Source organism: Saccostrea cucullata, unplaced genomic scaffold (assembly GCF_032062105.1).
Source record: "Saccostrea cucullata isolate Sc308-1 unplaced genomic scaffold, CSIRO_AGI_Scuc_v1 ctg673, whole genome shotgun sequence".
Taxonomy (NCBI): Eukaryota; Metazoa; Mollusca; class Bivalvia; order Ostreida; family Ostreidae; genus Saccostrea; species Saccostrea cuccullata.
This window is the reverse complement of record NW_026929332.1, coordinates 310,132-336,412: the sequence shown is the minus strand read 5'-3', so window position 1 is coordinate 336,412 and position 26,281 is coordinate 310,132. Positions and strand designations below refer to the sequence as shown.

Below are 26,281 nucleotides of genomic sequence, written 5' to 3'. Positions count from 1 at the left end.
ATGAAATATGATGAACTGCTAGATGATATTAGAAGTAAGTTAAAGTGAAATTGCGTGCGACTTGCACAAAAATAGATAGTTCATTATTGATTGAGTGTATATATAAATCGATCACCCATAAACACGTAGCCTGAATTATTTGTTTCGAATTTCCTCTAAATTTAAATGCAGCATATTTTTAAATTTTCTGTAAGGAAATTGAGTATGTTGCAATACACCTGCAAAATTGACTTTTTTATACAAAATTTCAATATGGTTTTAACAAAAATAAAAAACAAACATGATATCTATTTACCGTAAAACTAAGATCATTATACAGCTGATTATCATGTAATGCTTTTGTTTGCAGATATCGCTCAGGATAGCTCAGTCGGTAGGGCACCTGCCTAGTAATTTTGGGGGTCTTAGGCTCGATTCCTGGTTCATCTTTTTAAAAAAAATTTACTAAATCGATTTGGTGACGTTGATCCCTCCCCCCCCCCCCCCATCCCAAAACATCCAAAAGTCTTGGATGGGCTATAAGAATTTGAGTTGTGAGTACAGGAATAAGAAAGTAGTTTGGACTGTGGATATTGGTCTGAATAGCTCTGTTGCTGGAGCACCTCAACACTCTTGGGCATCCAGGTTAAAGTCTGAAAGTTGAAATTGTAGCTTGACAAGGAATTGAACCTATATAGGACACCTGCATCACTTGTCAGATGCTCAATTTATTACTACCCAGGCCAAAATCCATGACCAATCCTTTACATTTGTATCCAAATATACATACCCTACTTGTATATCTTTCCCATCAATCAAGCGACCCTTTCCCTCTTATGTATATGTATATTGTATTCATGTGTTTGATCATAACCATTATATATACATTTTAACAATGTACTTTCTTGTTGCCGGACGAGGGCCCTTAAATGGTCAAAAAATGAATTGAATATACATACATGTATACACTATTCTGTAGATATGTTAATAAATATAGTTGTATTAAGGATGATCTTAGTTAAAATAATAAGTCATATCTGCATGAGGATTGCAATAAAATATGGCACAATTTTAATGATAGTACATTATTTCTTCAGCTGCATTATGATATGTCCTTATATATATATAATAAAATATCCACTAATGCTTTTGTTAATATGTAATATATACATGCTTCATTTATAAATATGTACCTCTGATAATTATATATTTTGTTATACATGTATTTTGTAGGTATTTAAGGGAAAGTAGTTCTGCATAAAGATGCAAAGGGGAGGTAGGGTTTTATCTTTTACACACATCATGTACAGTGGCATGCCAAAAGTGAAGATAATTTTATTTTTTCTCTATATATTTCATTGAAAACAACATTTTTTAAAATCATAGGTTAATGGTCAATTTTTGTCCGATTTAATTATTTATTTCAGTACTTAAACTAGAAAATGTGTAGTTATCTTTCTTTAAAAGATCATTACACGTTTATTATGTAGTAAAATATAGTTCATCACTAAACATCAGTTCTAAAATTCAAGATCAATGTTGACTATATAATTCATTGTGAGTATATGACTTAAAAATTCATGTCACACTTAAACTACAATATTTTTAAATTATCAATGCTTATCAGATAAAAACTATAGTTTTTTTTAACTACAACAATTTCTTTGATTGTCAAGAAATTTTTAATAAAATCTGTCAAGATTATGTTGTCACACCAGCGATTTTACAAAATATTGTTTTCAATGAAATATATATTAAAGAAAAAATAAAATTATCTTCACTTTTGGCACACAACTGTACCTGTTAAAATTATACTCTAATCTTTCCATACTGTAAACAAATCAGATTGATGGGCTGATTGTAGTATTAGTGACAGTAAGTTGATAAGTTTACAAATCTTGCTGTTTTGCATCCTCTCAATGCCAGGGATCCTGATTGTTCTTATAGTCACCTGTGGTTTAAATAATTATCCGCCCTGATCGATAGATTCGGGGCATATATTGTTTTTGTCCTATCTGTCTGTCTGTTTGTTTGTTTGTCTGCAAACTTTAACCTTCGCCATAACTTTTGAACCATGAAAGATAGAGACTTTATATGTGGTATGCATACTCCACTAATAAAGCTCTTTCAAATGACACAAAGGTCAATGACCTTGTGACCTTGACTGTGACACATATGCTGCAGTACATATAGATTTTCTGAACCTTCGCCATAACTTTTATACCATGAGAGATAGAGACTTCATATTTGGTATGCATACTCCACTAATTAAGTTTTTTCAAATGATGTCAAGGTCAATGACCTTGTGACCTTGACTGTTACCTGAATGCTAAAAATAGTTTTTTTTAAATTTTGTTGCCGCCGGGCCCATAGTGTTTCACAAACACATCTTGACTTGTTTTTGTTATTTTAATCTATATTCAATTGTTATTGATTATCTTACACACACTGCAAGTATGAAAGTTTTACATGTACCTCCTTTTGATTTTAATTGCTGAATTTATTTTCTTATTTCTCATTCAAAAGCCAAAGGCAGCAAACCTGGACCTACAAGACAGTCATCTTTTACACTTGTGAGTACAATCTTTGAATCATTTCATTAATTATGTCACCCAGAACGAAGTTGGGGGCGACATATTGCGATTGTACGCATATGTTTTTGTTCTCCAGACTGTTTCTTGGAGATGTCTGGGACAACCTTTCTGAAACCTTCCTCAAAGGACGATCACTGATTGTAATTTTGTTGTGTGGTAAATCAATTTCAAAATGGCTACCGTTGCCATGGAAACCTGCAAAAAGTGACGAATTTTGTCCTAGAGTGTTCTCTCTGGTCCCTTGAACATGAAACTTTATTGATTTAATGATTAGTATCTGTAATTGTGCGATCTGCATTTAAAAACTGCATATGTCAATGATGCCATGGAAACGGGAAAAGTGAAAATTCTTTAACTTTGATTTTTAAATCAAAGTACTGAAAGGACTGATACGAGTTGATGGTTGTCCAAGCTTAGCTAATGGGTATTGTTTTAATGATGAAAAAATGAAAGTCTTGTCCCGTTTGAGGCAACATACGCTATTGCTTGCAATAGCAGACTTTCTATTTTCATTTCAAAGTGCATTGAAAAGTGGATCCTTAATGTAGATAATATGTTAAAGAAGTTTTTTGAAAAGAATAATGTTGATTTAGTTCATAAATGGGTTCTTTTATTTTAAAGCAATATGAGCTGCATGTTTGACATCAGAAAAAAATGTTGCAAATTATTTGTAATCAACAGTATTTCAATGACTGAAAAATAGAACATTTATGAACTTCTGTTGTTCCTATTTGCTATGGAAGAACTTTTTATAAGCTTTGACTGAAGCAAAATTGGATTATTGTCATATCCTGTACAATAATGATCTCTTATATCATAAGTACTGTATATTCGGTTGTACAGAAATATTTCTTCTGAAACATTTTAAAACTTTATTTTGGTCTTATTGATCTTAAGCGTTTAGATTACATACAGACAAATCATAATAACACATTTTACCAGCAAAATAAAATTTTCAAAAATGCAGCTCATATTGCTTTAAAAAATAAACTAAAAACATCTATGGAGTGTAATATTTTAATAATGTTTTTTTTTTCAAATACAGTAAAACTCGGTTATAACAAAGTCGCTGGGACCTATGAAATTACTTCGCTATATCCGTAATTTGTTATAATCGTATCAGAAATTCATTAAATTTATATAGCTAGGGATCCAAGATGACTTCGCTATATCCATGAATTCGCAATATCCGTGTTTGTACTAAACGAGTTTTACTGTAGTGTTGATTTAGTTCATATTAAATGGATTCTTTTATTTAAAAAAATAAACTAAAAGCATCTTCGGAGTGTAATATTTTAATAATGTATTTTTTTTTTGAAAAAAATAATGTTGATTTAGTTCATAAATCATTAAATGGATTCTTTTATTTTAAAAAATAAACTAAAAGCATCTTTGGAGTGTAATATTTTAATAATGTATTAAAAATTGAACCTAATGTATAGAATAAAACCCCTTTTTCAAAAAAGGACTATTTTTTCTTTGATTTAAAACTTGAAGGAATTTTTTTTAACATGGATTCTTTTTATTTCATACTATGATAACATTTTTTTGGGGGGGTGGGTAGGGGTGGGGGGTAATTTATTATTTATTTGTTTTTGAGCTATGAATTTTATGACTACCATAACAATTAAAAATCAAGACTCGATCTCCTCAGCATCCCCTTCTCAGAAACCTAAAATGTGACAAGATTACAAACATTTCCACATTAAGACAGTTTTTTGAAGAAACTGATTTTTTTTTCATTTTAGGAAGCAGGGAATAAACCCTTTGCACCTAGAAGTGCTGTGTTGCAGAAAGGAAAAGCCAAACCGTATGTTTCTTTGATGTCAACTTTAATTTATATTCAATTCTAAAATTATTTTTGGAGATTTTTTTTTTTTTAGTTTTAGGGAATTGACAATGTTTATGAATTGGAAATAAGACTTTATGCAAAGAGGTCAGATACTGAGGTCATTTATTTGGAAAGTTCAAAAGTGATTGGAATTTTCTACTGGGAATACCTGAAATATATAATGGAGATATGGAAACTACTTACTATATCACAGTTTTTGAATTAAGTACAGCTCCGTGTAAAAATCATGCAAAATAGGCAAAAGGTGATATATGAGGGTTCTCAGAAATTGATGATTTTCCACACATAGATTTCCCTTGCACTATGAACCATGTATGTAAAATAAAAAATGTTTTGGTTCATGGTTACTATGGAAACGTGGGTAAAGAAATTTCCTTAGCAACCAGCCAATTCTCAGCTTGGATGGACGAAAAAATTCCTTATCTTTGGGGTACTTATTAAATGTAATTAATAGAGAAATTTCTTTTTTATTGCTTTTATTCTCAAGATAAACATCTTAAGTGCTTTTACAATAAAAAACATAGAAATAAGATTTAAGATATTTGTATGATAGATATGGGTATATATACATGTTTTTCCTTTTTTGCTGACTCAGCAATTTCCTTGATTTTGGAATTTTTCGGTGTCGAATTACTCATATGATGGACCTGATACAGACATCGTGTGTATAAAATGTAAAAGCAGAGGACTTGTTCTTTTAGAATTTGAATTCAGAAGCGTATAATTTTTTTAACTTCCTATCCGTTGCCTAGCAACAAAAATGGATGTTTTTATGAATAAAAAGAGAAAATATGTAAAACCCCGAAAACATACACCACATAACTTTTTATTTTTAAATTCTGAAAACAAATTTTACAAGAAATTAAATTTTTGAGATTTTTCTGCAAATAAGGGATAATTTTACAATTTAATATCTCCATGGTAACAGCATTTTCTCCTTAGCAACACATCATAGAATGATAATTTTAGCACATTCATGCACAATTGTTAAAGATTCTTCAATCATTTTGTAAAAAATGAATCAGGCAGATTTAAAGAAAGCAATTAGCATCTTATTCAATTTTTTTTATTACTGGATAATCCCATGGCAACGATTTTGAGCACATAGCAAACCAATATAATCTATATAAAAGAACTTCATCAGTTTTGGTATACAGAATCTAGTTCACGGAACATTGGCATTTAAATGATTGCCGGTACAAAATATATACACATGTAAATGTATAAATTATTGCCTGACGTCACGGTGTCAGGCACTATAAGGATCAATATTTCCTAGGCGCGAATCTAAGAGGTCACAGTTAGCCAGCAGAATTTTGTGCATGCTGATTATCATGGGATTTTGTTACCTGCGTTTCAACAACAACAGTTTAGCAGAAAAATAAACATATTACTGATACAATATATTGATGCACTTATTTCCTTATAGTACTTATTAATTTATTGCATACAGCTACTTATTTCATGCGAGTTCCTATACGGACATGTCCGTTTGACCTTTTTTCTGCGTTTCTATACTACTGGAATAGTCCATTTGTCTTCTAAGTAAGGGGTGACACAATCATTTCGCGCCAAAAGGTCACGTGTAAGTTTTTGTGCCTTTTTCTTGGACTATTCTATTGAATGGAAATGAAAACTGCCTGGATTATAATAGAGACATATAATATTATATCAAGTCTGTTCTTTTTTGTCGGAATCTTGATCGAACTTTGGAAAAAAAACATATCGGTGATACATTGTGAATTGGGTTAGAAGTTTCTTCATTTAAAGTAATAAAAACGAAACGAACAAATATACATGATCATACCCACCCCCCTCAAGGGGTTTCCTCCTACAAAAACAGAATATAGACTTTCGAAAGTGCCCTCACATTTCAGGATTGAGGAAGTTTATTACTTTTTTGCTCGTACATTTTTTGTAGGTTCTATTGATATTGATTGCATTCGTCAGGCAAGCTTTTTGAAAAGCTGTTACTTGCAGGCACGTAGTATCCGGGGGGGCCAGGGGGGGCCTGCCCCCCCCCCCCACTTTTTTCCCTAACATTACCTTTACTATAGAAAATGTCTATTGAAAGGATGGTTGGCCCCCCACTTTTTACCACAGTATATACAAAGCGAGAAATACAGGAAAAAATTGGAAGTGAAAGGAAGTTCGACTTGAAAAAAGATTAATTAAGTCAAAAACCTAGAAAATGCCTTGACGAGGTTCATATAGTTATATCATAGTGCGATTTTTTGTTGTCATAGCCAACTAAACAGTACGTGATAGTGAGATTGTAATCTAAGATCTATTGATCCAACATACATGTATATGATTTTAAACAATTAAAACTTTTAAAAGTATTCAATTTATCCATTCATTTTAATTGTCAAAGACATAAGATCTTGTTCTGAGGTATATAGACCCTCAGGTCATAGCAATCTTTATTCAAAATGGGAACTCAACAACTTTATCCATGAGAAAGATATGGACACGAATTATGACATTTTTCTTACAGTGACCTTGAAGTTGCCCAAATGACCCTGAATCAAGATCGTGACACAATCTATGGTCATGAACAATCTTTGCGTGAAGTAGTAATTTCTAATGTCCCTCCGTGAAGAAGATATGGACTGGACACGTTTGCACAGATGGACATGATTCTTATGTACTTTTCCCAAACTTTGATTGCTATTGGGGGGGGGGGTAATAAAGTAAGAAAGGATTCATTATAATATCTATATATATATGCAATGAATGTTGCATCACGGTATTCCCCGATAGGCGTTATATTTCCTGTTAGATAGCATTGGAGGGAGGGGGGTTGCTAACATCCATTATTACAGTGGCCAATAAACCCAAAAAAAATCATTGAGGTAAAACAAGTTCTTCCTTGTTTTTAAATAACAAACACCCATACATAGAATCACCCCACAGACACTTCAAGTCCATAGCGACAGTTTTTCAATGGGACAACCTCCAAACTAAGTTGACAAAAAAATTAAATAAAATACATGAAACAAAACAAAAACAAACCTGTACATCTCACTCTAACATTCTTTTCTGGGAGAAGGGGGGGGGTCTCTAACTTTTGGCACTTTTTTCTTTTAAATACCTGAATTTGCATATTTTGACCTTCCGGCAACAACAGGGGCGCGCCCACTCTCTATCATCAGCTCATACATTCACCTCTGTCGTTGGCTCGCGTATATCACAGTGATAAACACAAGAAATAGTGCGTTTGTTTTGATTCTTTATAATTCAATTTCTATGCTTATGTCTGAGTTTTGAGATAGATATTTTCTAAATCAATCCAGAACTATTAATTTAATTTGAATTAATCCTGCAAATATCACTTTTTATACGTTATGTCAAATATCTTGACGTGAGCCCATTGCAGAGGTGTCTGAGAGTGGAACGAACGACAACTCAGTCTCTGCATGGGAGATTGGGGCGCGCCCTCCAATTAATTATTATTATTATCTTTGAAACCAAAATGGCAGTATGAATAAGCGATATGTTTGATGATTACAATATCAGGGTCAGGAGGACTATTAACAACAATTATGAGGAATGTTTTGTTGTTGAAACGTCAAAGAATATGTTAGGAACACACGGTAAATAATATTTTGAGATTACAGTTTTAAAAACATGGAGAAATAAATCGAAAACCGAGCGCACTTTTTTGTGCGCAATAAATATACAGTTTTTTCAATGGGTGGCACTGTAGCTCTCCGGTCTATCAATACAATTTTTTCGGAGAGCTACAGTTCTGCAGCTAACTCCTTTTTATGACTTTTTATGCATACTTCTTAAATCAGTTACTTCAGAAGATGACATAAGACATTGATTGAATCTTCCGATGAAATCAAAGTGAAACCTTGCATGTAATTTGGTACGGGGCCTGGAGTTAGGGTTCTGAAGGGAAGGGAAGCAAATACGCGAAACTCTATCTAGCAGGCAGAGATTGAATGACTAAATACAAAAAATCTCTCTCTCTCTCTCTTTCTCTCTCTCTGTGTGTTTGAGGGAGTGTGTATGCAAAAATAAACGGAGGTTCCATCCCCCTTTCTGGATCTGCCTATGAAAGCAAAGGTTTGTCTCATGGGTAATAACCACCACACGCAAAGGTGGACCCTTCTACTCACCCCCCCCCCCACTCCACCCCACCTCTTCGTTTCATTTTAAAAAAAAAAAATGTTTGTATTATGATTATACTATTATCCTAAAGTCAAGGGAAAACACCTCATATTTCTTAGAATGCCTCAGTTTCCGGGAAAAAACTTTGCCCTGGACCCCCCCCCCCCCCCCGGGGGGCTTCAATGCAATTCCTTAGATTAATTCGCCCATCCATGCATCTTTAATTTGTCATGTCTATGTTTTGTCAAATAATTCGAGGCCACTATTTTACATAAAGTTTTCAATACTGAACTTCGAAGATCTTACTTCTTTCATGACCTTTCTTCATTCACTACTATATTACCTTTATTTGGCTATCCTGGAATAAGAAAAATATTCCTATTGATTTTGAGGTCAAAAGGTCAAATATCAAGGTCATCAATTCAAAAACTGTGTCTTTTATAACACTCTCGTTTCCGCGCAATATCTTTAGAAGCCTCTAATAAGTCTAAGCTTTGCAATGGCACTTTTTACCACTTATCTTTTGGTCAAAGGTCATAAACTCATACATTCTGTGTGTTTGTAAAACTTTCATTTCGGGCAATATTTCAAGTAGCTTTTGAGTTTTTGCAATTAGATTTTATACCATAACTCCCTATGGCTCCGACTCCCCTTCTTAAAGTGCCCCCCCCCCCCCACCCACCTAGATCTTGGCATTATCTTTTTTCCTTATGTTGGCATCAATCACGCTCAAAGATTTAAGGTTAATTACATATAATACAGGTTGTCTGTGGACTTCATATCTAATTACATCTATTAGTACTGTGTAGTAAAGGCTAAATTAAACAACATGTTTTGTGTAAACTTTTGGCCTTATCTAACATGAATATAAACATGTGTATGTGACCTACTGCTTGCATTTACTCAGTTGAAAGTCAACCTCGGGGTATGATACTTGCTTAGCATTGTCAGAGTCTTGGGTTGGATAAGTACCTGGATTATCACGTTTCTATTTTGTTTTTTTTTATTTACACATTCTAAATAGTTGTATTCAGCATTTGAAATAAAGAAGTTATGACGTATGGCGTGTACAAACTTTGGCATAACATCATCAATACAATGTGATGAAATATTTTATCTAAAATGAATTTTCATGCACACATTTTAATTTAGAATAAGTAGTAAAATCAATTTATCCATATGGGCATTTTTTATTTGCTTCCGTATGTACATTTGATAATTCTGCAAATCCGGTAAAGGAAGGGGGGAGGGGGGGGTCGACCCCCGAATCTGAGCAACTTCCTCTCTTTCCCTTAGCGGGGCACATATATTCTCTGAAATAGATTCTGTCATAGTTTGCTTTGATATTTCTATATATTATTGTATAGAATACTTTCTGTTTTAAGAAGTTTTCTTTAGTTTTAATATCCACGATAACGTACGATATGAAATCGTGATTGTTCAAAGGATTAATATCATGTACCGTCACTAGCTGTTATATGTGTATCTATATTTTATATACTTCGCCATTACCTACCTACCTAGTCCTTGTTATGCCCATGGGCACATAGGGCAAGGACTAGATTTCTCCACTTACTTCGCCATTAGGAAGATTGTATTATTGAAATCAAATCATGATTGTTAAAACATAATGCCTTACCAACTTTCACTCTAACACAAAACCTTACTTTTAATCTATATTTTCTTAATGCAATACTTGTGCATATACAATTATGTGCTTTCTGATTAATAAGATGACTCTTGGAAAAACAAAGAGAGCTGATAACTCTAAAACGTGTTTTTCACTATAGAAATCGAAGGAAAATATTCCCGTGAAACAAAAATGTCTTTTTATAGGTTTATCTAGAGGTACATGTACACGTAATATGTATTTTACAAATTCTTATCATAATACCGGTACATGTATTGATAAAAAAGTTTTTTTGTTTCACGGGAGGAGGAGGGCATTTGTTTACAGACCCCCCCCCAAAAAAAAAATGTTAATTTTTTCATTAATTTGGAAAGGGATTACAACTAAAACAGCGTATTTACATTTTATACACACGATGTCTGTATCAGGTCCATCATATGAGTAATTCGACACCGAAAAATTCCAAAATCAAGGAAATTGCTGAGTCAGCAAAAAAGGAAAAAACATGTATATATACCCATATCTATCATACAAATATCTTAAATCTTATTTCTATGTTTTTTATCGTGAAAGCACGTAAGATGTTTATCTTGAGAATAAAAGCAATAACAAAGAAATTTCTTTATTAATTACATTTAATTAGTGCCCCAAAGATAAGGAATTTTTTCGTCCATCCAAGCTGAAAATTGGCTGGTTGCTAGGGAAATTTCTTTACCTACGTTTCCATGGTAACCATAAACCAAAACATTTTTTATTTTACATACATGGTTCATAGTGCAAGGGAAATCTATATGTGGAAGATCATCAAATTCTGAGAACCCTCATATATCACCCTTTGCATGATTTTTACACGGAGCTGTACTTAAAAGTAATTTAAAGTTTTAGATTAAATTTTGTCAATATATAACTTCAAATTGTTCATTTTTTTTTTAAATTTAAATATTAATCTTTTCTGCTGTTATTATACTAAACTATACTCTGTAAGCTTTCATTGCAGGTCTACAATTATATTTTTTCTGTTTTATTTGGCAGATTCCAAATCAAATCACAAAAAGAAAATACAGCTAATATCAAAAGTAAGTCCCAACTTTTCTGAACTAGATGATACTATTATACCTTTAAATATTAAAAAAAGAATAAAAAATAAATTGATAGTCACAAAATTTTTAAAAATATTTTTTCCTATTTTTTTTTCATGAAAACTGGTTATTCATTCAAGGAGGCTAGGGGCCTGGGGGTCAACTAATTATTTTTTATTAACCACCAGATATAACTTAAATTTTGGGATATGATATCTTAAGCTGTCAACTATCATTAGGCAAAGAAAAACTTAATAAATTTAAAGCTTTAAAATTTGATCATTTTATTATATCTTTATATGGACCTCTTCTTCTAATGGAGATCAAAATAGTCTAAAAATGGCCACGACCACCCAGCCCCTTTAACACTATCAAAGGACTTTACCTTTATTTTACAGCAATTTGCAGTCAAGCACAAACTTCTACTTAATTTAATTAAAGTAATAGTCTCTCAGACTTGTACTGAAATATTAATTGTTTTCCTTTAAGAGGATATCTGAATATTTCATGATTAACTTTATTATACCCCCTGCTTAAAAAGTGGACCTCCAATTTTACTTTTTGATCCGACACATACTTTGGGTTTCCCATAGCAAAACATGGACACTGTCATTATAATCATTTAAATTTTAAAGGTCACTGTAAGGCCTGCAGACATAAATAAAATCTGGATAAACGAGGGTTGATCCAAAAGTTTGTGGAATTTCTTTCTAAAATCTTATCACGATTTGAGGAAAGCAAACAATAGGCATATTTATAATATAGAGTCATAATGCAACAATATTGAAAAATTTCACCACAATTTCCAATGACCGATAAGGTCACACCAGCTTTCTGAAAATGGATAGTTGTAAAACCGGGGGGAGACTTTGACGTAACGTCAGGTTAAGTATGTCACTCCACGTTATAGAAGCATCTCACCCTAATGTCCAATTCGAATACGTAATTCTACAAAATGCTGCCCCTTTCTCCATTTTTTTTCTCAAGAAAAGCCTGAGGACCTCGCACACCAACTTATCTTCATTTTTACTCATATTTCAAAATGCTCCCCATATTTCCATATCATGTTCCAATTTCAGTAGCAATGTCAAGAACAGCACGTCAGACGACAACACCTATTCATGCTTTCATTTCGTCTAGGGGATAAACACTTAAAACAGACCCCCAAAAGACAGCCACATCTTTAATAAACGTCCATGAAAGTTCAATTTTTCTAAAATTTCTTACACCACTGGAAAACCAGAAACTTAATGCATTTTCCCCCAGCTTATGTCAATAACATACGTGTTAAAGATAAAGTGATCCCAAGATTTTCACAAAACATATGACTTGAACGAAATTTGAAGTTGTCTAACAGCTTAAACATCAACCAATGAACTAAATATCCAGTAAAATTCAGCAAAAATCTCACACTAAGGTTTATAAAAGATCAAGCAATCGTAATAATCACATAATTTTCGTTTTATACACCACATAGGGTGGTTTTATTTTCGTTTCACGTATTAAGAACTAAAATGATGATAAACGCGTTAATGTATTCCCCGCATTTCCAAACTTATGTTCTAAATTCACCAGTTTAAACGAACATAAATTATTTATGAATAAAAACTCAAAACACCAATATATAGGATGAGCTCTCATGCGCGAGTGCAACAGCTTTTAATTTGACATTCATTATAACATTAAATAAATCTTCGTCTAAAACATGTAATCATCCCATTCTACAAAAGAGAAACGATAAGTTAATGAACACATTCGATCATGAAAAGAAAAACCATACAAATTAATATACTTTGGGGGGGGGGGGTCTGTTACACTTAAGGCGGCAAAACTTCGAATGACTTAAAAACCCCATAATACAACCCAATACGACATATACATGTTTAGCATGATTTTAACCTACAGAATCACGAAATCTTAAAATAGTCGATCTTCGATACAGCAGCCATGCCCTCGACAAATTCCATAAACAAACCAACGTGTTTACCGTAACTTTTATAAATATATATCCGTTACTATGGCAACTGCCACAGAGTTACAATCATAAATATTATAAATTGTTTTTTATTTAAAAAATTCAACAAGTGTCTATATTCTCATTTTTAATTTTCAACCAATTCCACTCATAAATAAATGAATGATGAAGAAATTCCACGAACTTTTGGATCATTACCCTCGTACATGTAACATTGAAAACTTTTGCTGAGCAAATTATACTGTCAAAAATGGTCAGGTAAATGCCCCATAAGTCAGATAGGTGAAATCTTATGGACTACATGTACATTTTATAGATGAAGGAAAACAGGATCAGAATTGTGCCAAAGAAACAGAGGCCATATTTGACAAGATGCTACAAGGGAAGATTGACGATCTCCCTCATCTTCCACGATCAGTTGTCAGAATATTTATCAGCTCAACATTTTCAGGTGAAGAAAAATATTTTGTTTTTGGTTTTGAATACTAGTATTAAATATAAAAAAGTGTTGATTTTTATTCCCAAAAATTGTATAAATTTTTACAGTTGAAATCAAATTTTCTTACTGTGTTTCAAATAGATAATTCACTTCATTATTGAATTTCTTTCATATCACTATGATTCTTAGACATGAGGGCAGAGAGAAACATATTGTCCCATGAAGTGTTCCCAAAACTTAAACAGCTATGTTTGTCCAAGGATCTAGATTTTCAGGTGGTGGATATGAGGTGGGGTGTTACAGAAGATTCCCAGAATGACCACAGTGTGGAGAAAATCTGTCTGCAGGAAGTTGAGAACTGTCAAAAGTTGTCTCTAGGACCCAACTTTGTGGTATATGTACAATATTATTCTTAAGTCTCTGCAACAAACTACAGGCATTCAGTAGTTTTAATCATCTACATAATCAGATTTATTAGTTTTTATGTTACTCAAAGAGTACAAGGTACAATAGGACTCCCTGTCTGCCTCCAAACCTTTATTTTTATTAAACCTACCATTGCTCATAACTTGAACAGATGAAATAGTAAGTGAAATGAATGATCCTATAATGATACAATCCTTTACAGTCCACCAGAGCTTTAATATCATTTAGTCTGGCAGTTGTATGCCCATCTGTCTGTCCATTTATTCTCTTTAATTTTTTTTTCACATTCTCAACTTCTTTTCCAAAATTACCAGGCCAATATAAAAGAAACTTGATACAGAGCATCCTCGGATGAGGGGAATTAATTTTTTTTAATGAAGGACACACTTTCTTCCAAGAGGTACTAAAAATTTAGAATAGGTGAAAATTTGATGGCAGCTTTAAAAAAAATTTCACTATCAGCATAATTTTTTGCAGTTCTTCCACTCTATTTTCCTTAATTACATGTAACTTTATTAAGAAATACAAATTCTTTGAATAATCCTTTTTAAGCTACAAATAAAAGCATTTGATAATTCAAAGAGTAGTGTTCATGCGGAATCAGTGTAAAACTATGCATTAAGATTCTCATGTTTAAATTGGGATCAGTGCCTCTCTGTAAAAGATTATCCTTTATCATTCGGTAGATTTTAAGTTCAAGTAAATAAATGAACTAATAAAATTACCTAGTGGAACAAATTGATTCTCAATTAAAAAAAAAAAATCAGAATTTGATGCAAAATGATAATTTTTGTTTATTTTTATTCTATTTCTCATAGGCCATCATGGGTGACAGATATGGCTTCCGTCCAATTCCTACAGAAATCAGTGAGGAGGTTTTTCAGACTCTGAAAGAATCAGCGGAGAGGATTGCTAAAAAACCTCATGCTGTCAAACTTCTGGAGACTTGGTACAAACTTGATGAAAACTGCTTACCTCCCATGTACATACTTCAGGTACTGAAAGAAAACCTTACAAAAGTTCCATTTCCATTTCATTTATCTATTTCTTGACTTAAAATATTATCTGTGTTTAAGAGAATGTGTTACCTTTTAGATCCATAGCAATTTTAAACAGATATATATATTATTATAACAGTAACTTGATTCGAAGGGTTGTATCAAGTCGAGTTGACAGGCGCGGATCATCAGATCAAACAAGATGAGAAGTGTCAAGTTTAATCTGATGATCCGCGCCTAGCTGTCAACAAGATTTGATACGACCCTGTGGATCAAGTTACTGTTATAATGATAAATTTATTATATACCCATTTATAACTAGCTAAATTTGGCAAAATAAAACTTTAGAGATGAATTGTATAATATTTATCCATAAAACAAAGCTTAATAACAAGGGACTTTTTAACGCTCAAGAAAAATAATGTCACGTTTCTGCGTACTATGTCATCAGTTTCAGAGAGTGGTGATATGGATTCAGAAAACCACAGTGTGGTGATCCAGAAAGTCGGATCACAACGTCATGTGATTGCATAAAATCAACAGTAAAATTGAGTGATACATGTTAGGTATATAATAAAAACCTAGATTAGGTTACCTAAGTAATTTTAATGCCTTCTTTTTAGACCTTTAAATTTATATTTAGAATTTTTAAAAATATTTTCAGCCAATCAGATCTCAGTTTTCATTCTTTGGGGACTACTCACCGGGATGTGATGAACCTCGAGCTAAACATACACAAGAGTGGAATAAAACATTTGAAGATTTAAGGGACATTCTCAAAGTTGCTGCTTTATTTTCACATCAAACAAAAAAACTAACAGACAAACAGCTGCGTGATTTCAACATTTCAGGTATTAAAATCATGATTAGAATTTTAATGGATAACTAGAGTTCTTTTGATAGGCAAAAGCCAAAATTTGTGTCACTTACCAGTTCAATGAATAGATATGCTTTTCATAGATATATCATGTAATTTTCTGTGTAAATTCAAGTTTAAATAAGCAGTAGATTAGAATTGTTTTAAAAATGTCTTAAAGAAATCTTTCCAATATGAAGTAAATTATTCCCAAATATTTCATTCAAAGTGACAGAGATAGAGATTGAAAAGGGAATTTTAGAGGCAAAATCTCCAGGCCAGAGTGCTGTAGTATTTCATCGAGAAATCCAAGGGTTTAAGGATTATGACGACAGAATGACAAAACGACACATTGACACAACTGTTGAGAATGGAAAGGTAACTGAGTCTTGGTTACAAAAAGAATCAGGTATCCACATAAAATTTAAAAAAAAAAAGGTAGTAGTATGTACAGCATGAAAGTTAGGGGGAGGGGTAAAGTTAATTTTATTCATTAAAAAAAAGACTTATGCTTAAAATGTATCTATTAACGTTTCTTAAAAAAAAATTGGAGGAGAACAAAGTTAAAGCATCAAAATTATTTGGCATTAAATAAATACATAAAGTGACTTTAAATATACATCCACCTATGCAATTTAAATATACATATAATGGACCTTGAAGGAATCAGTAGAAAAAATGATAAAAAAAAATGGTAATAAATGATCAAGAAGTATTTACACCAACTAAATTAGAATTGTTGGATACATTAAAATTTCTATTCTCTGACAACAATTTTTTAGGCTGTACCTGATAAAGAAGTGAAGTATCTTCAAGGAAAATTGGAGGAAAATGTGAGGCAAAAGATTGAGTCAAACTATTTTCATGAATACGTTGTACAGTGGCTGCCAAATGGCATTGACCCAAAAGCATCTGAGGACCACAAAAAATACCTTGACAATTTCTGTGAGAACTTTTACAATGATTTAAAAAGCCTGATAGATGATGCTAATGATCAGCGAGATTCTCGGGCAAAAACTTTCCACAAAATTGGCTATTACAGTGATTATAATGAGGTACTACATCATTTGCACTTTTGCGACATCAAATGTCAGACATTCTGTGGTCAGGAAAACATCATGGACAGGGTTAAAAAGTACATACTTGATGGTGCAATGAGAAAGCCTTTTGTCATCTATGCTCCCTCTGGAAATGGAAAGACGTCCGTAATGGCCATGATCATGCAGAGTTTGCCTGAGTGGTTCAAGAATAAACCACACATCAGAATTATCCGCTTCTTGGGTACTTCTGCACTCACTCTGAATATTTATGATGTGCTGCGTAGTGTGTGTGGCCAACTGGCTGATGTTGCACAACAGATCATGGAACCTGTAGGATACAGAAGTATGAAGAATCTCCAAGAATACATGCCAAGATTTTGGCGAAGGATTGCAAGTTCTGTAAAGAAGCCTACTGTTATTCTTTTGGATTCTCTTGATCAGCTGTCGCCTGCACATCACGCTTATGAACTACAGTGGTTGCCAACGACACTGCCACAGAACATCAAACTTGTGGTATCCACCCTTCCAAAAGAACATGGGATACTTGATAATTTGAGAGCTATGCTTCCAGATGAGAAATGTTATGTGGAGATTCCCAAGCTTCCCCGAGAAACTGGGATTGCAATTATTAACAAATTTTTGTCTAAGCACAAGAAAAAAATAACAGAGAGACAAGAAAAGGTTTTGATAAACACCTTCTCAAAATGTCCTGGACCCTTGTTTCTTAAACTCATTCTGGATGAGGCACTGAAATGGAGATCTTACACTCTGCCTCATCTTGTAGAACTAGAGCAGACGGTCCAAGGAGCCATCAATAAACTTTTTGACAATCTTGAGATAAAATTTGGCAAGATCATTACTAGTCATGCCCTTGGTTACATCACCATAGCAAGAGATGGTATCTCTGAGAATGAATTGGAGGATGTTCTGTCATGTGATGATGAAGCTTTAGATGATGTTTATCGTTACCACAACCCACCAGTAGAGGGCATTGTGAGAATACCCCCTGTTCTGGCTGCTAGGATAAGATACGACATCAAGGACTACATCGTAGAGAGAATATCATCTGACAAGTATACCATGAACTGGTACCACAGACAATTTATTGAAACAGCCAAGAACAGGTATGCTACAGGGTCACTGGGTGAAAAGCTGCATCGAAATTTGGTGGAGATTTTCATGCATGAAGATGGAGTTAAAAGGGACATTACTCTTTCAAGGCGAAAACTGACTGTACAAAATGCAGACAGACAGATAACTCCACAACCAGTAACCTGTAAAAACCAACGAATGTTGCGATGCCTTCCATATCATGTCATTCATGCTGGAAAGGCACTTTCTGAACAATTAGCAAAAGAAAATTGTTTTTGTAATTTCAGATTTCTGAGTTGTAAATTATCTGCTGGCTGTGTGGAAACAGTCGTGGATGAGTTGTATGAATACCTGGAAAATCAGGAAGATGAAGAAATTAAGAAACTCAGAAATTTTTTGTCCTTGACTAGGGGTGACTTAACAAAGCCCAGCAGACTTGCAGCAAATATGCTTTCTTACATTAATGCTGATGTAGACGAGCCTTATCTGAAGAAGTTGAAAGAACAGGCAACCACTTACTTTGAAAATCTTGACAGCCCTGGACTGATACCAATTTATCCTGGACTGGCACCCAGGAAAGATCTTTCTTCATCTCTCATCAATTCCTATAATGGAATAGCTGAAATAATAAGCTTCAGTGGAGATTCCGTTTTGGTCAAGACTTACAGGAAGGGAAATGAAGCGGAACAAGAATTTCCACATGAAATGTTCCACATTGGCACCCAAGATCTCCAGCAAGTAAACATTCCAGACATCAAACAGACAAAACATTACCCAATGCTAGACAAATCAGGGGAAAATGTCATATACACCTCAGATGACTCTATAACTCTGTTTCACCTTGTTAGCGGGAACCGAGTCACCAAACTCTTTAAAGATATTACAGACGATCCATCTAAAAACCAGATGGTTTCCAAGGTGATGAGCACAGACACTCATCATGTAGCTGTTTTGTTAGATGACGGAGATGTTTTATTACTGGATAGCGACAGTCTGATGCAGGTAGATAGATGGACTCTGAAAGACGAAGTGGAGAATGTTATGGGAATTCTGTGCACAAAAACCGACAATCTACAGGTACTTGTGGCTGTTAATTCAGAGTCTGCAGGTTCTAAAAAAAGTGAGCTTCTGCTGTACAAACCTGGAGAAATGGAGGCAAAACAGTATCTCTTTAATTATCCATTATGTAATGGTCTTCTTGGGCTGTCCTACAAGGAGTCCTACTTCACTGCTGTTGCAAAAGATGGGAACTCATCAAAGATTTTGACTGTTGACATAAACCGGGCTGAAGAAATGGCTCCAATTGAGACTGAAGAGAGCATAGAAAAAATAACATTTTCAAAATCTAAACCATTTGCCTGCGTCTTGAACAGCACAGGTAAAGTGACCGCTCTGGATTTACAAAAGAGTGAGATTCTATTCCAGATGGCGACTGACAAACCAGTAACATACTTTGGAATAAGAGGCACATACTCCATTGTGCTTCTTGGTGATAATGAAGGAAATGTTACATTGTACAGTTCCAAAACAGGAGTCAGCTATGGTAGTTTTCAAGCATATGGAGGAGCTGTGGAGAAAATGTATGTTTTAGATGATTACTTAGTTACTCAAGGCCAAAATGAGATGAAGGTGTGGTCTTTGACTGAACTGCTTGAGGAGCTTAGAGAGTCAATGAAGAAAAATATGGGGTTACAGTTTAAAGGGATTTTAGCTCTAAAAACCGTCTGCTGTTTTGAAATGCATCCAAATGGAATGGAGCTTGTGACAGCCTCAAAAGATCAAATGCTAAGGGTTTGGTTATTGAATGGGGCAAAATTCATGAAGGAGTTTGACATTGGTATGGAAGCTCAAAAGATAGGCATCTGTGCTGATGACAAATGTTGTCTTCTTGACAACAAAGGGGAACTGAAAATTGTCAGTTTGAACACATCCTATGATGTAGCTATTGATTTGCCTAGTCATGTGATTGATTTTGTTGTTGGAAAGGATGGAATTACTGTATATACAATAGGTCTAAAGCAAAAAGTTTTGATGATCACTGTATTGGACTTGAAGCAAGGAACAACTAAAAAAGCTTTTCCATTGAAGGGTTCTTTGAAATTTGAAACCCTTCACTTGTGTCTAAGTGCCAGTGAGAGATATTTATGCATACGTTGCAAGCTTCTCCCAGCAGAGTACAAAGAAATTGAAACATCTTGGAAGAAGAAGGGCTCCTTCCTTCCTCAGGCTCATCCTTATAAATTCATTTCTGTGGATTTACAACAGGCAACTGGTGGTTTGGTTACATGCATGAGAGAGCTCAGCTCCATCCCAACTCTTGGGGAAGAAATTACTGCCAATTTGGGAAATATAATGTTTATTTCCACAAGAAGATGGGTAGTTTACTGGGATATTCCTACAGGTAAAAAGGGATTTTAATACAAGGTCTTAGAGTGTTATTGCAGAAGACATTTTTATACAGACAAATATTATAACTGTAAGATTTTTTTGTTTTTAATATGATCTTTCATGTATTAAATATATTTTTAAATAAATAAATGAAGTAATGTTCCTTATGGTATTTTTAGTCTAAATGTTATTTATATATCCAAATGAAACAGATGGTGTTTACAATTAGGTTAAAAGATAAAACTTAATATTTTACTATTAATTTAAGAAAAAAAAACGTTTTTCCTTAAAAACATTTTCTGAACTTTCTTCAGGAAAATGTGACCAGAGGGTCTGCAAGAACAGGAACTATAGTATGATGTACAGGCCTGGTTGGTTTGACAATCCTGATGATTGTAAAGGAACCTCAAAAGCGATGATTCGCAGCAAAGATGGGAAGTTTCTGGCGATGGGTTCAGAAGACGGCTATTTATGTATCTACAGCACAGTCTCTGGATATCCCATGGGAGAAAAGCTTCCATCCACTAAACACACTGCATCTGTAAGTACATGACAGTAATATGATCAAACTATATACATTGAAATGTGCTATTGTAAAAGAATATTGATTTTGATAAAAGTTTCAGGATAAATTGTGATTCAACAAAATTTCAAATAGCATGGTTCAATAAATATTCTTAAATGAGAGATAATTTTTATGGATTTTTATGTAATTATACTTCTTTATTGATTTGTAAAGTTGAAACACCTTCTAGTATTTAGTTTAATTTTGTCCTGCAAGCTATGATATGAGTGTTTGTATTTTACATAGTGGATCATCCCAATTATACAGACTTTATATAACCATGTTACTAAAACCCTTTTGGCACGAAAAACAAAGAAAATGGTTGTCTCTTTAGACTGTGCAGTTAATTGATTGATTGTTCAGTCATTCTGACTACAATCTGATCGTAAAGTTTGATACAAGCCAGTTTCGCATTGTAGTTCATGTGACACTGGACGTTTTACCTTAAGTTGAAAACTTGAACTCAGAAAAGTTGTTGTCATAAATAACTTTTCTTCATTCTGTCATATGACCCTTAGCAGATTGTTTCATTAGCCAGATCTTTTGATCAAAACGGTCATGTCCAACTATAAAGGAGAGCCTTCTTGTTAGCCGTATAGGATTTCTTTCATTAGGTTACAAGGCTTCATCCTCATCAAATTTCTTGGACGGAAGTTTAAAATCTTTTTATGAAGGTTTCTTTTGAATAAGAATTGGATAAAAATATTTTTTTTAGTGTCAAATGTTCACCATCCTGAACTTTGAAAGTTTATCGGCAGCTCTGATTTGTTATGGCAAGGTGTTTCCACAGAAATTAGTGGCTGAAAAAATGTCTTGGTAACTTCTGATGTGGCAGAGGAGTTGTAAGAACAGCTGTTGTTGATGTTCCAGTGGTAGAAGAAATGCTAAGGATGCGATACACAATGCATTATATCAAGTAACAACTTGTCTTCATTCGATGAGTTTCTGGTACAGATGTCGTATCATGCTGGTGACACTGCTATAACATGCAGATACCCATGTTGAATCAGATTGTCGTTTTTCACTCTTTCTGCTCTACAGCTTTTTGATGGGTTTTGTCGGTTGTTGTCCAACTCCGAGGCAGCACATTCCACTTTGGATCGCGCAAAGTTCTTACAGCTCAGTCATGGGTATGGTAATCCAATAAATTTACCGATATATAGAATACTATAGAAAACAAACCTACTTAATGCTTTGCCCCTCAATAAAAACACCTGATGACTTTTTGTTTTGCTTGTCAAGGAAAACTGAAAATAAATGTCTGCCCCCCCCCCCTCCGAAATTGCTTCCTGTCTGTCCAGGCAGCTGACACTGTACCTTCCAGGAATAACGGTTTAATAAAAAAGCGCACTAATTCCTGTTGCTTTACTAGCATTTACGATGTTGGAAATGTTGCTACTGTTCCATTTTTCTTGTATCTTACTCTTAGTATTGATTCTTCAACTTTTGTCTTCTATGAACAACAGATACAACACAAGCTGACCCTATGGTTTGTTTCGAATTATACTCTGAATCCGTACTTTTACCCTACTGCAACCGTCATACTCCTTCGATAAGTGATGTCCTAGGAGTCCCAAAACACAACGAAGTCAAACAACTGGATTTTTCTTGCGGACATTGATACAGTAAAACTCGGTTATAGCGAAGTCCTGGGGACCTGTGAATTTAATTCGCTATATCCGTAATTCATTATATCCATATAACGAATTCGTATAACCATATATAGCGAATTCGCTATATGTATGTTTTCCTTAAGTAGTACTACCAAATATGTTGGGAAGTAAATGTTAAGTAAAAAACCTTCGATCACCAAGGTCTTATTTCGAATTGAATTTTTATATACATTCTAATATAAAATAAAGTTAGTTCAGTTTATCAAATTTTGAGATCCTTGAAAGTTCGTTATAAAAGATGTAAATTTCATTATATTTTAACTCAGCGGGACTCAAAATCAATTCGCTATATCCGTAAATTCGTTATATCAGAGTTCGTTATAACAGTAAAATTTTACAAAGATTTGTTAAGAATTTAGTCAGGGACCCAGGAAAACTTCGCTATATCCATGAATTTGCTAAATCCGTGTTCGTACTAAACGAGTTTTACTGTATCCTTTTTAGCTTGATTAAGTATAATTTTATTGCCAGCAAAATACTCCCTTTTTTCTATACACGTACATAAGTCCCTGGAGAGGATATTAATAAAACATGAAAAAAGAAGACACTTGCACGAACTTTTTGCCCCCTACCTAAAGGAAAAAGAAATACATGTAGTATTTACCATGCAATTTATTTTTAGTTTATTTGGTTCCTACCGTACATTTACGTTTGTTTAATTTTCCCAGGTGATAAAGGCTGCCTTTTCGCCGGACTCCCAGTGGGTAGCGTCGGCCTGTCAGAACAACACCATCAAGCTCTGGGACGTGTCCTCGGGTAAGGAGGTGTTCAGTACGCGGGTAGATGCCGAAGTCCAACAAATCAGCTTCTCCCCCAAGTCCCAGTACCTGGTAGTCCTTACTGGGACAAACTTGACACGAGTGCTGATCTACAGAGTACACACAGGAAAGGTATAGCAACATCAGGACCATGCCTTTACATCTATTGTCGGCTTTATAACATAAAAAAAAAACATCTTCAACAACAAACAAACAATGAAAGGAAACTTACACCATCATTGTTTACATAGCACAATGGAAGTACACAAGTTATTGCATATTTTAGAATTTTTTTAGTTTTTTGGACATGTTTTATACTGTTAGATGATGTTGGTTTCAGACTCCTATGATAATTGTTCTAACTTATTAAGAGTAAATATTTTTAATTTGAAAACTTCAAGGGTTTTTTTTTATTTACAATGATCAGCCATTTACACAATTGAAAACCAATTTTGTTTTATTCATGTTTTGAAGAGATATGGTTGCACAACTTTTGCAAACAATTTTACTTATTTTGCTCTCTATTTCGCTCATATTATTTGCAATTGAAGTTTGTTAAATTCTTTCTCTTTATTTTTTCTACAAGATATGTTTGAAATCCAATATAGTCTTTTATAATTTTTTTTAGTAGATTATATTACAAGATAACATTTTGATGTACAATTTTTTTTCTATCAATTTACATACTATATATATCAATACTTTTATATCATATTATATACTATATATTTATTTTTTATGTACTAATTAATGAGGAATGCACCAAACTGCACCCAAATTAGTGCATCTGACATTTTAGATATTATATTTGGATCATAGTAAGAGATTATATACACGTGTATCTAGATTTTGAGATAAATGTAAATGTATTTTGATATATTTATAGTATTTATGAAAGGGAGAAAGAATGCTTTTTTAATTTTATAGTTAGAGTCTTTTTTAATTCATGATTACTTACTCTTTCTCTAAAGTTTCTTTTAAAAATTAAATGCCTGAAGAAAAGAAATTGTCATTACATTAAAAAGGATACTTTTAATATATATTTAAAATTAAAAAAGATATGATTATTCAGTATGTATGTAAAACAATTGTTTGCTGACAAGAAATCAATATGCCTATGTGGCATAATTAATCTGGTGGAGTTTCCGCTGAAAATTCACTGAAGATTTAATTGCTGAAATTTTAGTGGTTAAAGGCAGTTTTAAATTTTGAATAAAAGGGGGGGGGGGGGTCACTTATTTTAAGTATTTTCAGAATTTGTATTTTTTATGCCGAAGTTTTGGGTTAACATGTTTTTATATTGCAATGATTTTATCATAGACTTGTGAAAAAGGAATGCATTTTTTATATTATGCACTTTGCAACACCTGGTCACCGACTGTATTTGTAAGTTCCTTAACTTAGTCTATGCAGTTTTTGTTATAAGCATTCTCCATCTTAATTTCTAAATAAAAAAACTAATAATAATAAAATAAAAATATATTTTGGGGGAAGATGTGTTGTTCGAAATTCGAGAAAATGATGCTTTTAAAGAGGATCTTATTAATTATGGTAGTTTGTTTATGAAATTTTATTTTTTAAAAATCTTCTTCTCCAGAACCAAACGAAAAAGATACGAAAATTAATGTGGAATCACCTCAAATTAGTGTATTTACAGAGTTATTTTAATCCGAAAGTGAATATGTCACATGTATAGGCTTACCAATTAAGATAGGAATGCCTATATGTTTTCATTTTTCTAAATGTTAACTAGTTGATATGGAAAATTCTAAAACCATGATTAACATCTCAATAAAATTGCAAAAAAATTAGCTGAGTTTTGTAATTCATGATATAAATTCAAGGGTTGACCATACCACAGGTTTTACATATAGTATATAGGAAACGAATAAATCTTCACTGTACAAAAGAAAAAGATCAGAGCAACTCTGCAATCTGAATTTAGTTGTACATGTGGATTAAAATCTGTTATTTTAAAGTCATGGGGCTGGAACAAAGTTTGCACCCAAGAAATAGGTGATATTAGGTTTAAAAATCTTTTTCTCATATAACCATAAACGAGGAATATATCGAAACTCTGTATAATTATGCTTAAGTACCATAAAGTTTGTTAGGAACACATGTTTACCGAGGGCTTTCCCGTAAAATCGTGGACAAGTTGTCTACTGTGAAAAATAAACAAAATGCTTTCTGAAATTTTCACTATTATTTAGAACATATTTTAGTAATATAGAGCAAATTTCAGATAAATATATGCATAAATAAACAAATTATGAGATTTTATGCCATGTATCATGTATCACCTTACGGCGCATGGATTATAACGTCAAAGTTTCTAAAACAGGGAAACGTTTTATCTTTGCTGAAAATGAAGTTGGATGAGTCCGACTTAAATTTATGGAATTTCATTGATACATTCTTTAGTTCCATAAACAGTCGAAGAACCAACTGGGGGGTCATGCGATCTCAAGCCTGAAGATGTATTAGTAAGAGGCTGTTTTTATTGCTCACCATCATTCAACTATATGAGAAAATTAATATCGGCAGTCTACTGATTGTCACAGCGTCTTTTGCTATTACATTATATATTGAGTTTGTCCGATGTTCTTGTATCCTGTTCAGGGACTCGTATTTTTAAAACTTCGCTTTAAGAAAACTCTCTATTTCATTTGTATACTTAAGATATGGTATAAAAGAAGATTTTGTATAATTTTTTTCTTCTAGTGGTCATTTCAAACATTTTGTCTTGTTAAAGGATGCCATTACAACATCGAAATAAAACTGAACTGTTCTTCGGTGCGCCGCAACGTCATAAAAC

At 33.3% G+C, this 26,281-nt stretch overlaps 1 protein-coding gene across 1 annotated transcript; it reads left to right on the top strand.

Moving 5' to 3' along the window:
- Window positions 1-23,750, top strand: LOC134280497 (NACHT domain- and WD repeat-containing protein 1-like). Its single transcript, XM_062762905.1, has 13 exons — window positions 1-34; window positions 350-373; window positions 2,506-2,552; window positions 4,322-4,383; window positions 11,207-11,250; window positions 13,545-13,679; window positions 13,857-14,059; window positions 14,912-15,088; window positions 15,756-15,942; window positions 16,177-16,325; window positions 16,730-20,480; window positions 20,782-21,008; window positions 23,374-23,750. The coding sequence occupies exons 1-13, from the start codon at window positions 1-3 to the stop codon at window positions 23,599-23,601; spliced, it is 5,268 nt and encodes a 1,755-aa protein (XP_062618889.1). The 3' UTR covers window positions 23,602-23,750.
- Window positions 23,751-26,281: the final 2,531 nt, after the last annotated feature.